Source organism: Netta rufina (assembly GCF_964035555.1).
Source record: "Netta rufina genome assembly, chromosome: 9".
NCBI classification, from domain to species: Eukaryota; Metazoa; Chordata; class Aves; order Anseriformes; family Anatidae; genus Netta; species Netta rufina.
This window is the reverse complement of record NC_140132.1, coordinates 2,456,481-2,473,069: the sequence shown is the minus strand read 5'-3', so window position 1 is coordinate 2,473,069 and position 16,589 is coordinate 2,456,481. Positions and strand designations below refer to the sequence as shown.

Below are 16,589 nucleotides of genomic sequence, written 5' to 3'. Positions count from 1 at the left end.
TAAAGTAGTTGTACTCAACTCAGCCATCGGAGCCACTACCAGCAGTGTCTGTTCTACAGCCACCTCCTAGGTGGGAAGAATGCCAGGCTACAAAGCCTCTGAATAAGGCCTATTGAGGGCCTGATCCACACCCACTGGAACATTTGTCCAGTGTTTAAGGGCTTTGCATCCCGATATTAGCTTTCTATAAAAGAGTTCAATTCAACAATACTTTCTAATACATGGCAAATCATTAATGTGCCCTTTGAGAATTCCTGGTAATAACCTTAATCATATTGAATTCTTTTATAGTCTTATGGCTTTTATGAGAATACCACTGTGATTTAACATTAATGACAAATCCTTACGAGGAAGTACAACCACTTTCTTGCTTAGGTAATGTTAGAATTAGCAACATCTTGCTGTGACAATTGCTGCTATAAAAGAAGTACCACTTATAGATGGTATTACATATGCAGCATGTGCTGTGTGCACATCCAAGCATCCTGATATGTGCTAAGTGGCTCAGAAGACAGTGGAAGATACGCATGCAGAAGAACATTTGAAAACACTTTAGGTGTAATGCAAAGTAACCTTTTGTGCATCCAGGGCTGTAAATGAGAGTCTTAGAAGAAAAAATAAGAGTCTTAGAAGAAGAATCTAAGTATGGTTGATTAAGTCTACATTAGGTACTTCTGGTATTCCTGTATCATATTTAGGTCTCCTGGGTACTGTTAAGTATTGTCAGCCAACAAACTAATTTCATTCTCAAGTGGACTAATACAAGCATAGGCCTCTGCTGCTTTGTATGTTCAGGCTACAGGATGTTGTAATAATAAAGGGAGAAGTGGAGAAAAATAAAGCAGAATCAAAAATTGTCACATAGCATAATAATTAATATACACCAGTAAAATCAAATGCTAAGGTAGCCTGAGCAGTAGTTTGTCCAGGTCAATAAACTGTAAGTGTGTTCACTTCAATGGGCTTTGGATCAACTCCTTCAAGTTCTGTATTTGAGTAGATAGGTATGGAAACTTACAGTTGTACAGGCAGAAGTAAGCTGCAGAAATTGAAAGTTTTTTTTTTTTTTTTTTTTTTTTTTTTTTTTTTTAATGAAGGAATTTTTCTAGTTGTAAATTTTGTCCATTCTAGAGCATTTGATTCTTGACCAATATCAATTAATATAGTAATTGTGTACAAAATATGCTTATATTCCTCTCATGGTAAAAACATAAATCTTGATACTGTTTAGATTTAACATGCAACAGCTGTCTGTGGTGGCTTAATGCAGCTGAAAAAAACATTAATGGAAAAATGAAAGTAGTTCTGCGAGCTGGATTGCCTGACTGAGGCCTTGGTTTTATGATGTGCTATGTGCTTGTAGTGGGGATTGAAAGTCTGCTGAATAGCTTCAGAACGGCCCTTGGTAAATCTGGGAGGAATGACTCAAATATCTCAGCTCTGGGGTTTAGGCAAAGGTTCCTTAGGCCGGGGCACTGTTGGCTCCCTGATGGGCAGGAAGCAGGTGGTGGTGCTTGCAGAGAAAGGGGCTTCTTAAAATTTAGCTGCTAGAACAGGAAATTAGGCAGAGCCAGTCAAAAACTTACAGATATCAGATATATAGAGTTATCTCTGTCTAAATCACTGATTCACTGATAATATTAATAAAACAAAAAGTCCAATTCAGTGAGTAGCATGATAGACTGGAACTTTACTGGGTTTTCTGTCCCTCTCCTCTTTACTCCTCTGGCTCCAGCAACCCATGTGGAAGGCACATTAACAGCCTCTGCTGAGAGCCCCACAAAAGGCAGACTCCAGAGTCTCCAGTTCCACTTCTCTACATTTTTGTCCACTTCTCTACATTTTTGTTAACTTTCTGACCTACTTGGTGGGCTGCCAGATCCTATGCAGTTGATGAACCTTGGAAATGTTTCAGAAACATTCCAAAAAATAACATTTTGACTTTTAAAATAAGCTTTGGAGTTGTTTTGTACCAAAAAAAAAATATAAATAAAATGTCATATTTTTTTAATGAATAATTTTATTTTTAAAACTTAGAACTCCTTGAGGGATGAGGATTGTAGTTTCTAGCTATTGCAGATCTTAATATGGTTTAGTATAGGTTTACATGAAAGGAAGTAGCATAGTTGCACAAAGACCCATGCAGTTATATTGGGGTTGGTAGCCTCAATGAAACATTCTTTTTGTCATCAGAAATTGAAAGAACAGCACAAACAAAATGTAAGCTACATCAAATAAGCCAGGATGTTAAATGTAAAAAACTGGTGATTCTACACTAAATTGTCTAGAATAAGCTGTAAGCCAGGCTCTGCTTTAGATACCAAACAAAACTCCTATAAAAATCAATGACCGTTCAATGCCAAGTACAGAAAATAGAACCTGGCTCTGCATGTCTCCGAAGGACAGCAACGTGGATTCAGTAACAGCTTATAGAATGTTTTTTTGGACTTCATTGTGAACCTCTTTTCACACTGAAGCAGTTTGCCTTTTTTTAGCTCGCAGTAGAAATGATATGCTCACCTTTTCCACTAGTATCATGCCTGCACTATTTAAGCATTATTTTGAATGTTGATTTTTGAAATCCTATAAAGTTTCCTATCTAATCCTATAAATGTTTCCCTATTCCTTCCTTTAAAGGCAAAAATGCTGCATACTATGAAGACATTAAAGAAATCTTATATAATAGCTTAGCTACCAGTGAAGTGAAGAGTAAAGCCTTTGCAGAGGAAAAAAAGAGAAAAAGAAAAAGCTCACTCTCAGAATGACTTTAAAATAAAATTAGACTATGAAAAAGAATCCAACCTTTCTGTTGTCTTCGATTGTCAGTTTTTCTTCTATTTTTTTCTTTGCTATTTTTTTCAGCTCTAAACATGTAAATAGATCTTTCCACAATGTATTGAGTCAGAATGAAAAATCTAAACAGCAAAAAATTCAAACTTTATTTCCTTTTGATTATATTTTGTGAAACCAAAGATCCTGCAGCTCCTGTCTTCCTTCAGAATCATGGTGGGGAAAGGGTGAGTTCAAAGACTTATGCTGTGCATTAAAAACAAGAAACTATCACAAATCTTTACATAAGTCTTTATGCAACAGAATGGTGAAAAGTAGCATAAGTCAAATAATAACGGTCCTGTAAAAGGACCGTTTTTTTTGTTTGTTTGTTTGTTTTTGTTTTGTTTTATTTTATTATTTTTTTTTTTCATTTAAAACTTTGTAGTTTTTACTACTTATTTAACTCATTTTTAATAACATTTTCTTGTAAAAAATACCTGGACAGGAAAGACACTTTCAAGGAACTGATGTGAGACAAACTTCCCAAATGAGAATTTTACTTGCATAATCAATGTGGATTGTTTAAGAATTGTTTATTCAGTTTTCCTTCTCTGAATGAAAGACAAACTGAGGTCACTTATTATTCTGGCTAATCATTAGCCATGTTTACTTATTAGGTTAATTTGCAGAGTTTCAACAATCTTGCGTCCTTGGAAAGGGTCAGGTAATGGCACCAAATCAGATATACATGTACTGATTATCTGTGCGGTAAAAAGAACAATGAGTTTTCATAAATCTCAAGCTTTCAAATGTGTTGTTTGAATGAGGTTTGAACCAAGTTTAGGCAATTAGTGCTAGTAGTAAAATGTCTTTTGGGGACTTTGTCCTTATCAAGTTTGCAGTGCTTGACAGAGCTTTATGATAGTCAACTGCTCTTGTGTCATGCTTATGTAATGATGTCTCATGTAATGATGTCCACTCCAATCCGTTGACTGGTATTTTTGCTTTCCTCTAAGATTTTATTATGATCTACTCGTAACACCTGCAAAACCCAATCCTTGTGCTAGATTAGCACTTCTCTGCTGTGGATCCTACCTTTTGCTAGCAGCGAATTCTACATTACTGTTTGTGTGAGCTACTTGAATTTGCTTTCATTGCCTTATCTGTTGCTTTTTTGGTTCATAACAAAACTGAAGTCTCTAATATAGAGTTACCTTTACTCAGTTTGGAAGCTCTCTAACAAAATAAGATCTTGGTCCAAAGCTAGGACCTGAGTACTATTTTACTCTTGTCACTGAAGTGATAAATATTACCAAATCAGAATATTGGTAATTAAGAAAACTTTCCTTCTCTAGCAAGTGAATGAAAATGGTGTGCACATGCACAAGAGGCTTACTGCCTCTTGTCTTTTCTTTCCAAAGACATCTATCTCTGATAGGTCAGTAGCAAGTCATCTCTTAAGGAAAACTCAGCTGAAGGCCACAAAATGCTGAATTTTTCTTTGATTGTCAGCTCACCCTGGAATGGACTTTTGCTTTTAGTAGCTTTCCCATTTTCTCACAGGCACAGAATAGTACTTATCTTACTTTATAGGCAGCCATTATGTCTGTTTTATCTATGTACAAAGCACAAGAGAAATAAAATGATAGGTGCCCTGATAAGTTAAGGAGGATAAACTGGAGTCTTCAAATAATACAATTCCTTTTGGCTGATTGATTTCAGGTAAGTGCAAGGGACACAAACAACCTTTTTTTAAACTGAAAGGAATGCATCTGAATGATGGATAACTGCAGTTCAAATAGAAATGCTTTTAGAAGTTGCTTTATGGAGAATTGGCTCTCACAGTCCCAGACTCCTGCTTCTATTTAGGGTAACTGAATGTTAGTTCCTCAAATTGAAAAGAAATGTGTAAAGGAGGAGAAACCTCTCCTCCTGCTACTATTTGTGACAGTGTGCATGTGAGGGCACCAAAAATCACAGCTCAGTGGAAGTCAGACAGCAATATTCCTAGGAGGACTTGCCAACTTGGAGAGATATGAAGGATGCAGGTCTGTCACCATTAACACCTATAGTGCTTGCCATCTGACAAGAACTATCCTACCAGTTCTCAGCCCTCATGTCTACCAAAGATAGGTAGCCCTAGAACTTTGGTTGTTTGGTCTTGGCCACATCACGCAATCCCATCTTGCTCCACTGTCAGAGAAAGAAGGATTAGACTTGGCTGTAGTTGGGCACAAAGTATATCTTTTTTTTTTCATTTTAACACTTACTAAGTATTAAAAGGAACTTACCATGAATGTAAAGCCATCCTCTCTCTTCCTTCTCTTCTCACTTTCCTCTATCATAATTTTGCATGTTTTCATATTACAAAGTAACTATTCTTTTCTCAATATAAATTTGAGCCTGTGGTATCGAAGAGTAAGCTCACCTTATAAATGTACTTTTCCTGCTACATAATGTAGGCTTCTCCTTATGAAGATCATGAGCATTTATGGATGTAGACATCTTAGCAGATATGTTATGTTCCCTTTTTTATCTTCAGTTTCAGTTATTTCTGCATTTTTGTGTCCCAAATACCTTCTCCTCTCAGTACACAGTGTAAGAAGCAGAACAGTGCAGTCATCTTCCTGACTGATGCTACAGAACAGCCAGTGAGAGCAAAAATAACTCCACACGAGGCAGTCAGTATTGTATGAATACAGAGAGAGCAAGAAGCCTTAGTGCATGCAAAGCCTTGTGTATTATTATATTAAACTAGAAATTATTGCAGGAGATTAATCTTAAGGAGCTGGAAAAGCAGGTAAAGACTCTTTGCAAGACATGCTTAGCTTCATTTTACTTTGATTTTAAGCAATAGATTGTGACTGGGAATACAGGCCTATGTAGACGAGAATTCCAACTCTAGACAGGCATACAATGTCTTGGGATTAGGCAACAAGAAACAGTGATACTCTTACATAAAACCTGGCTGGAGTAAGCAAGTAAAGACTGAGAAGAGTTAAAAGCAAATTGCTACTAGCTGGGAGCAAAGCTAAAATTTTGTGGGATGTGTGGGACTGGACAACTTTGCTCACCATTTGTTTGAGCTCTGCTCTTAGGTACACAGGTTCTTGTCCTTGCAGGACAAAATTTCTACCTACTTACTCATTAGCTAAACTTGGCTACATCTGCTTTGGAGAAAAAACAACAACCACAAAACCCCATCAACACGGGCAAAGACATGCTCATAGAGCTGTTTTTTTCCCCCCAAATACATTCTTAAAACTTTTTTCCTTCCTCACATCTCCAGTAGGCTTTAGGAGTATACCACAGCTTCAAATGGTAATGTACCAAAAGGCTGTAAAAACAATGAAGCTGAAATAAATTCACTGGAATTTACCCACTGTCAGATATCAAGTATTTTGTTTTATATTGTAATTGTTTAAATTACTGAAATGAATATCCAAGATGTTATCTTGGATCAGCATCCTCACTTATCATGACTTAAATGATGTCATCTTCATTTTTGTTATTCCATTATTAACATTTCTTAGCATAGATTTTAGAGAACCGTATGTTATTCTTAGGTGTCAATACCTATTTCAAAAAGAAAACAACCCATATTGAATCCATCTGACTCCGCATTAGGAGTCAGATGGACTTCTAATTTTTCATTAAGAACAAAAATAAAATCTGATTCTCAGTCTTTTTTTTTTTTTTTTTTTTTTTTTTGTACAGTTCTACCCTAATTGGGCCCTTTCCCGTTGTCTAATACACATCTTTTTGACTTCTTCAAGTGTTGTTCCTTCCCTTTAGCTTTTTGCCTATGAAATGAACAGGCATGTAAAAGGCGTTATTGCCAGAAGAATGAGAATATTTGTGTTAATGCTTAAAAGCAAATGGTGAAATATAGAAATGTTGCAGTCATGTATACTTTTGAAGTATATAACCAAAAAGATTGTTATTTTTCAGTATGTTTTCTTTGGAAACTTTATCATAATCCTCTGTACAATCTTGCACTAGGCATAAATACTGTTCTACATGACAATTTCTTGTTTTAAATTTAGCAGCACAGCTTTGTAGCGTTAGGCAGAGAAAAGCAAACCTAGAAAGTTTGGGTGGATAATTTCTGTCTCCCTGAAAATAATGTATTTCAGAAATACAATGAATAAATAAATGCTCAGTGCTGCAAGTCACAGCATTAGTGAGTTGAACTGTTAATGTATATGGACATACATTTTTGGTATTAATAAAATATGGATGTACTGTTTGTAATGAAAATATATTTCAGGATATTGGCATGGCAATAATTTCTGAAAATCTACATTCTGAAGGAAGATTATGACTTGAAGAGATTGAAAATAATGTACTCTTTTTAAGAGTCTTTAAAAGAAAACACAAACACTTTTATGATATTTGCCTAAAGTGCAAAAGACTTAGAAACCAGATTTTCTAGAGTAAAGCATCAGAAACCCTGTTTCAAGATCTGTACTATACAGAAAACATCTGAGAATACAGTAAAAAAGACAACCTTTGTTTTCACTTCTGGTGAATGAATTCTACAGTGTTTTTGCTTTGCATGTAATGATGTCCAACTATTTCATACTGATTTCTGTCTTTTCCTTCTGTCTCTATCCCTTGTTTTCTAGCTCTACCCGCATTGTCTCTTTCATTCTTTTTTCATACTTTTGTCTAGTTCTTGCCTTTCTTGGACATGTTTTCTCTCTCTCATTGTTTTCTTTCTCTCCTTTTTCCATTTCAGAGCACAAAAATTTACTTATTTTTTCCCTGTTCACCTGTCCCTTTCAACTTACAGCTGCTAATACACAACCACAGGCTATTCCTTCTGAAAAAGAAGTGGGACTGAGTGGTATTTAAACCAGTTATGCTTGTACTCAGCATTAATTTTTAAACATTTTCCACTTCATACTGCATTTACCTACTATTTCTAAGTATCCTTAAATAATTATCCGAGGGAAACATTTTAATTCTAAGCATGTTTTGGCCCTTAAAACTGCTCTGGTAGTCAATGCATTCATTTTTAATCAAGAAAATGTTTTTTTCCTTTTTTTTTTTTTTTCTTTTTTTTTTTTTTCCATCAGAAGTCTCTTTGAAGGATGACTTCACTTGAACTCCTCTTAGGAAGCTATATTCCCCAAGAGTAGCATTTTATCTGCTGAAATATTTCATGCTAGTTTGCTGTAGCTCATATCAGAAAAAAACATGCATGTAGTTGGAATGTTAATTTCTAATGAGTAGTGAAGGGCAATGGAATAATTAATAGATGTGTTACTGAATAATGGAGACTACTGGTAGAGCTTTGCATGTATGTGTAGAACTTAACAGGAGGACTTCTATTATATTCATTATGTTTTCTGTTAAAGACTTAGGGCATGATTGTTAATCATGGGATCTCACTGATATCTATGCAAAGCCTCTCCAGAGTCAGATTAAAATGACAAATTAGAATCATAGCTTTAATATCTCTTTGCCACCGGCAGTAGTGACAGCATGGGTGTCACAGAGTGTATGCTCTACCTTTGCTTTGGGAAGATGTAGCTGCAAGTGTTTTGTCTTAGTAGGAATGTGAATGGAAGCACAAAAGCTCAGAAATCTAAGGAATATGAAGTATGAGCTCCAGGGAAATCCTGAGAGCTACATCTTCACAATGGGTGCATTGTTCTCTGCAGTTTCTAAGAGGTGTGGGTAAACCAGTGTTTTCTTATTTCTGCTTTTTCTTGGGTAGCTATCGCTCTGAGGATATAAAAGTTCAGAACCCACTGGGCTACTTCAGTGTATATAAACTCTTGGTTTCCCAAACACAGAATTTATGCCAGATCTGATTTTTAACTGGCTTAGGTTTCTCCTGTGATTTAAAAAGGTTAATTTGTTTAAACCTATTGACTAGATACTGCTGTAGGGCAGAGGTTCTGATCGCACAGGGTTCTCGCTGCTGTAGCCTCACCACTACACTGCCCTGCTTCTCTGCAACTTCTGTGTATTTGAACTTTGAAGAATTCTTCTCCTTACAAAAGTGTAATTTCTTTTAATGTGTTCAGAAATGTTTATCGTGTTTCTGAACATACTTTTTTTTTTTTTCTTTTGAGTATTTTGACGGTGCTAGTTGTAATGAAACTATCATCTGTGGCTTATAACAAAAAAGGATACCTGTGATCAAAGGCATACCATACTCTGAACAGCCATGCACTCTCGGTTTTGGTTGTATTTTTATCCAATTTAGATGGACTCTGCAAAACGAATAAATAAAAAAGTGGAAAGCATTTTTACATGTATGTCATAAATAAAATATGAAGTTCTAATATTAAAAATACATGTCAAACTGAATAACAATTAACTGATTTTTTTTTTTCTCTTTTAATTTAAAAAGCCTCTCGTGTAGGAATGTCATCTCTGTGAATGGGTTCATGAGTCAATGGGCTCATATAGCACATTTCTCATAGTTATATACTCACTAGAAGAGTGCAGCTTTTAGTTTTATTAATGACTCCAATTTTATTAAGCAGCTGAGAAGCACTATATTCTAAGATCAATAGAATGATATTTCAATTTAATTGCTGTTGTGGGATTACTTCAGTTTACACCTACAAACTCAGATGCTATTTGCGTATGGCTAACAAAATGTCATTCCCAAAGGGAATGTGATATTCTAATAATTATGACGTTACTTTCTGTGCTTCTTTCCAAGCTTATAGGAACACAAGAGAATAGTAAGGGTAATTATAAGCACCAAAATGCACTGACTCAAAACACTGCTTTCCATGCTGCAACGTAACTCTGGGGCACAGGTAGATGGGCTGTCATTTTACTCAACGTCATATTTTGGAACGATGCATTTGTAATGGTCTTCTGTGCAGACAGATAGTTTGGTCATGCTCTGGGCATCACAGCGGAAGAACCAGTGACAGGATGGAATTAGGAATGGGACTGTCAGCTCTCTAAAGGATAATTCATTATTGTCTTGTGTCTGTTTTGCTGTAAGCTAGATTTCTTTTTAATGGAAATGTTTTTCTTTGTGCGATTTTAAACCAATTTAATAATTTTTCTTTTACTCTAATATACATTAACATTTTATTTTCCTGTAATACATTAACATGCATCCATTAGCATGATCCAATGATGATAATATTAATGGATAAGGTTATACGGAGACAGAAACTATGTTGTAGCTGCTGCTGATTTTGCTAACAGCAGAGCTGGACACAGTGAATTTACAAATACACTGAATAGGCCAAATATTCTTGGGTTCAGATTCTTTGTTACTGAATTGAGTATTTTAGGACAGAATCTAGTAGCTGGGAGGGTTGGAGGGGGGTAGAAGATGGTGCTCATCCCTAAGAGAGCAGCAGAACACCCTTCTAGGCCCTCAATATCTTAGTGCATTTTGACGAGATAGATACAGATGGGGAAAAGGGTCAAAATGCTTAAATGGGAAGTCTGATGGCAGGTAAGATCTATGTTAGGTCAGTTCTGGGATAAACCGTACTGAAAAAAATACTAAAAGAAAGAGGACAGTGAAGGACTAAGGTGGACAGAGATACAGATGAGAAGAGGACGATCATGGAAAGAGACATCATGATGGAGTGGGCTGCAGCAAACAACCAATGAGCACAACGCAGAGGAAGGATACTTAAAAGCACAGTGAGCTCTGCAAATGGCCCTTGTGTACTTGGTTTTCATACTAACATCTCCAGGAGTCATAATTGCCAATTAATTCCTCTTTCCAAACTCACTGTATCTCTAGCTTATTCTTGCATTCATGTTTCCATGTGAAAGCAATGGACAAAAAGGTCTGCCCCAGAGTATAACTCTCCCAGAATATGCAGGTCCTGCCTTGGACCTATTTCTTGAATTAATGTTTACTGCTGCTTTGCTCCACACCTGAGCTGCTGGGCTGGAACCTCTGGCTGCTTTGAGCTCTGAAGGTGCTTGTGTTGCACCTTCCTCCTGGATATGAAACCTGTGCTGTCTTGTCAGCTTTTGTGTTAATAGGAACGTGCATAGTTCTCTGTCGTACAGCTCCTGCAGAAGCAGAACAGTTAAGGGAAGGCAGGAGATGTCAGTGTGAATGCTTTTGGGCTGTTGCTGGTCCTAGGGTCCTACAGTCTTAAAAAATAGCTTTTTACTTTCCCTGCAGTTCAGGGAGGTTACAGCTGGAGAGACAGCTCATCTCCTCTTCCGGACACCAACTTCTCTGTGAAGTGAAATGCCAGTGTTTCTCATCCCTTACTCGGGAGTTGGTGATTCTTCCAATTAGCCCCTTGCAATAAATTCACCAACCAGCTGGTGGATGAAACTGATGGGGAAAGGTATTAATACTGTTCTTTATTATGCTAATAAAGATATAGTCATAGTTAAACTATGGACATAATCTTGACAAAGATTATTTTGATTGGTGTTTTACCAGGTGTCCTGAGATCAATACTACATCTACCCCAGTCTTCCAAAATGTTTGTAGAAAATATATCACACTGTCTTGCTGGAGATTAACATAGCAGAATTTCTGAGCTACAAACACCATCTGAATAAAAAAATGATTTTTTTTTTTTTAATGGGGAAATTAGTTAAAAAGCTCACTGCCATGAAAGCTTTTGCCTTTTTTTTTTTTCTTTGTTGTTAATAGCTCAATTTTGTAACTCTGCTTAGTCATTATTTATCCTGCATTCTGCTACTTAGAGTTAGCTTTTGGAGTTTATACTCTGAATGTATACAATATGCAGCAAAGTGACTGCTTTTGGTTATTTCTGTATCTAATTTTTTATAAGATAATATATGCTATCTGTAGCAGATAAATAGATATGAGTATAAAGCTGATTTTTCTTCCGTTAATGCTTTTGTAATGATAATGATTTGATAATAAACATATTTTAAGGAAAAGCAAGGCAGAATTGATGCAAAGAACCTGAAAGATGTTTTTGATGTATGAGATCACAACATTGTGAAATATAGATGGTAATTATAAATTAGAATACTCTATACCTTTGCTAGGGAAGGAGCCCTGGGTTTCCAAGTCTTACAACTAGTCCAGGTCTTACAACTGGAATTGGAATTTGCTGTTGGCTGACTGCCCAAAATACTGGTTGAGCCAGCCCAGGATAAAACAATGAGCATCATCAGAAGTCCAACAACTGTGTACAAGGAACTAGCAACTTAAATAAGTTACAGGCATACATAAGAAATTAAACTCTAAGGTGCCAACATCATTGCCTGTATATTGGTACCCATATAGATATCACAAGCTTAAATTCAGGGCATACTCTTTTGGTTTTGTGAAGTTGCCTACGTTCTGTTAAATGGGATGTCGTTTTGATAAGAACTCAAAATATAATTGAGGTCTTACTTGTCTTGCTTGGACCTTAGAGTCAGTTTTCATCATTTATACAGTTTGTGTCAGCTCATATCTTGAACTTTCCTTTCTGTGGCCGTTGCTTTTCATTCCCTATAATAACATTCTTTTAGATGGATGACGCTTGTTTATACATAAGAAAATTGGGTATACATTAAAAAAATGACTTATTTCATTGTGAAGACACACTCAGTGTAGTAAGAAAATGAAAAGCAGGTAAAATAAAAATATCATGTCAGGAATAAAGGGAAAGAAAAGAAGACAAGGGGAAGGGAAGAGTAATGAAGGAGATGAGATAGAAGAGAAAATTAAAAGAAATAACCTAGAATAATTTGAACAAGTCTGATATGTACTTGGTTAAAGAGGGTTACAGGCGACGCTGTAGAGATCTGGATTAGTAAACGATTGAGATGTCAAATACAAAAAGCTCAGTGAAATCACAGTGGAAGACCACAGGGTAGTAGAAATCATAGCAGCAAAGTTATCTTCCAAGGTAAAATTTATTCTGTAAGGAGTGCTGACTTGGACATGACAGGGCATGAAAGGTGTTATATTTATTTACACCTTCTGTATTCTGTTGCAGAGTTTTGTCAACAGAGATAGGTGTTGATTCAAAGGGCACAGCTGGGACACTGGATGTGTTACTGTTATTCATAAACATTATTATTTTCATTTTTAATGCAAGGAAGAGGAAAGAGAAGCCTGTTGGCTTCTGAAGAAATCCTGTTTTCACAAAACATATTAATTCAGTCAATATGTATACTGTTCAATTCAGCATTCTGTTATGTTGCTAATTTGTGACTGCTGCAAAGGAGAATATTTCAAAAATTAAAGAGTTTTGAAATCCTAGCAGGAATAGATTAACATTAGAATAAGGTTCTGTGTCCTGTATTTATCCTGCATTGTAGGGATTACTACCAAGGTGCTTAGGAGAGTGATATTAGTGATTAGGCCCTTCAGCTTCAAAATAAATCAATATCTTGTCTTGGTGAAATGGAGTGATAGCCCTTTTAATACTGACTGAGATGTAAAAACTAAGGATATGATCAGATATGAATAATCTTTTTCTGTCTTTTCAGAGACACTTTAAGACATTTAGGCACCTGAATTCCAGTTTCAATGAGTGTTGAGATTCTAAATGCATCTTATTCATGTCTTGCTCTAACTCATTTTCTACATTTCTCTCATTGTTCAGTAATTCCAATTTCACTTGTAGTTGGATATTCTGAAGGAATGCATGGGATGGTATTACCTAGAAAGAGGAAGACAGTATTCTTTTTTGGCACTTTTTGTTTTTCACTTTGGCAATTTGTCAACTGTCATGCCGATTTACCCTGGTCCTACTGGTGTTCCATTTACCAAGCTGGAGGATGTCATGTTTGTGTACTGACTCTCATACAGATTTATACTGCTTTTGCAGACAATACTGCACTTGAAATAATTCCATACATACATGTATATGACAAAAAAAAAAAAAAAAAAAAAGAGGTTGACAGATGCTCAGCTGCAGCTTACTAGATAGCCTCCTTTAGTTTAAAGTTTTCAAGTTCTCAATACACTCAGGTTTCAGTGTTAGAATATTTTCAGAAACGTGACCTATTAGGATTAAGCATTACATGCTTTCCTTTTTTAATCCAGAAAATTAAATGTTGTTATGAAATGTCTCATTTCCATAAGTGTGGCATTTGGAAGGTGATAAATAGTTGAATTTATGAAGGCCATACTTCTATTATTTTGCTTATTAGACTCCTCAGGATATCTTTGCATTTATTTATAATTTTCTTCAAAGCTCTATAACATTTTCAGTTACAAAATTTTAATGATACAAACACACTGAAAAATATATCTCCTTTCTTTGTACCTTGTACTATAAAGATACTTTACAGCTCCTTTTTATTTTTAATTTGCCTGTTTTAACAATTTCCAGCTATAATGCTATATTTGACAAACACATTCTGCCAAATTCTGAATAGCTTTTAATTCAGCACAAAAATCTGAAATCCCAATGTACCTGGCTTGCAGCTTGTCCTTTGAGGTCTTCATCTGGATCTACACCAACTCTGTTTAAAAAAAAAAAGAAAACAAACAACATGGTAGTGGTCTGATGTATAAGAGAGCTTTGAGGATAGAAATTTTTCTCTTGTGCCACTCATTTCCTACTAACTGAACAATGCAGAGCATCTGACAAAACATTAAGATCACTTTTCAAATCAAGAAGTTCAAATTGTTACAAATACCAAGACTATTTAACTGCTGCTACTTGTAACAGCTGAGATTTGGTCTTCACCTTAGCTTTGATTCATATCTGGTAAAAGTCAACCAAGCCAACCAAGGAGGAATTGGAGTTTAAGAGGGATATGGAGGAGATGGCAAGACTGAGGAGTTTCTTGACTATGCTGCATCATAGATGGCTTGTAGCATTTGGCAGGGCTTTGTTTGGCACACAGAGTACAAGTGAGCAAATCAGAGGGCCAAGGAGGTTGCAGTGGGTGATGTGCAAGATGATGAGAACCTGGAAAGCACTTTACTTATACGGACAGGGAAAAAAAATAATGCATTATTAAAGTGACATGATGGAAGAATTGGCATACTTTGAGTCCAGCTGATGCTCAGAACTGAAGAGAAATGCAGCTGAGAGATGTTATGAGTTGAACAACAGAGGAAGGCTTGTGCTGATGTTCACACCAAGAAAGGAAAAAGCAGAGAGTGGTCACTGGAATCTGAAGTCCACAGCTAGCAAACAGCATGTCTCACAAGCTCGCACGTATTACCAGTTCCACTCAGCTAACACAGAATTACTGACATGAAGAAAATGTATTAATTTCCCAGATACTCATTTAAGGTCACTGTGCTGTTTTTCTGACAATCCAACTTTTTGAGTATGATTTTGCTTCCAGTAATGTATTTTACACAAACATACTAAAACAATATATTTTAAAATCATATTTAATAGTAACAATTACATACACAACATTCTTTTCTGTAAATATCATGCATAAACTCTTCAGTCAGAGACAACGATATGAACTACATGCGAAGTAGCAATTTTTTATATGTAAATACTTGATGGAAGAGTTGAAGGGAGGTTTGTTTCTGTCACAGCTTTTGAGTTTCAATGAAGCTGTGTCCTCCAGGCACAAGTATTTCTATCTTTTTATTAAAAATGATGATCCTGATACTGACTCAACAGGGAGACAATGAACAGCTATTTCTTTTCCTTTTTGTCCTGTTCTTTAAATTGCTAGAACAAGTTTCTGATGGTACTAACCTAGTTTAGAGTAAAGGCAAATTAAGTATTTTCCATTTCATTAAAACAGAAACATTTACATGGGAAAAGAAACATACATGAAGGTTTAACCACCTGACACTGGATTTGTAGAGAAGCATGGTATTTAGGGCATTTTATGTGCTCAGCATTGTGCAAAGCAGGCCCTGAAGCGCTGAGTGTATGGCTTGGTGGCAGTGGGATAGGAAGGTTGTTACAGCTGGTGTAACAGACCTCTGTGTTACAGAGGTGTGACTGTCCAAAACTCAAAAAGCAGGTCAGAACCAGAAAGGAGACTTGATTTTTCTAAACCCATTTGTACATCCACTTAGTAGACTGTGCTTATTCACTGGATTTGTTCACTGACATTATTTGGGCAATGCAGAAAAACACCGGCAGTACAATAGTTAAGGGACTGCATAGTTCTGGAAAAACAAACAAACAAGCAAACAAAACAAAACAAAAAAAACACAGAGCATTTATGCATGATAGGTATAGCTGAAAGGCTACAGTACAAACTTCCCCGCACTCTCTTCTGCTTAATGATCTTGACTTGACCTCAAAGAATCAGTCTCCTGGGACAGAAATAATTTAGCCTTTGTGCAGTTCTGAACTTACTGGAGTTGAGAAACTGCCAGTTCTGACTGATTGTGTGTGTTGGAGTTGGGATGCGTTTATTACAGAATGAGCTAAGACAACAGCAAGCATTTCACCCGAGACTAAAAGAACTGTAAGCACGAATGCAAAAAAGGTTAGGCAGTGGGACCAACAGGAAACGGTTTCTGGCTGCTATATTATCTCAGCAACAGTGATATAACTGCTAACTAATCAGGAACAACAGGTATCCACTGGCACAGAAAAAATCTAGGCTAAAAGAGATTTGCAGAATTTGTTTTTTCCTGTGGTATGCTTAAGCTTCTCTGCATGTACAATGTTGACTTCTTATGACTATACAGATAACTAGTGCTTCTGGCTTGTTTGTTCTGTACACAATATATTATTATAATATAGCACAGATGAAGATATTCAAATGAAATTTTAGTATTAGTTTAGAGTATTGCAATATAAAGCCAGAAAAAACAGCAATAAGTATGTAATGAAATCACACTTCTGTCTTAGATTTTTTACAGATGAAAAAGGAAAGGAATGCCACAGAACCAGAGCTGATGCTTTCTTTTTGGTCTGTTCTCTGCTGTTATTTAAAACAGG

General features: G+C 36.0%; 1 protein-coding gene across 1 annotated transcript in view; it reads right to left on the bottom strand.

Moving 5' to 3' along the window:
- The window catches only part of SLC9A9 (solute carrier family 9 member A9), a gene marked incomplete at both ends in the record, with an annotated part of 211,898 nt that overhangs the window by 46,914 nt on the left and 148,395 nt on the right, over window positions 1–16,589 (bottom strand). The window contains 2 exons of the mRNA XM_084292307.1: window positions 8,920–8,999; window positions 14,127–14,175. Coding sequence (XP_084148433.1) covers window positions 8,920–8,999; window positions 14,127–14,175 — 129 coding nt within the window. The remainder of the gene's footprint in view (window positions 1–8,919; window positions 9,000–14,126; window positions 14,176–16,589) is intronic.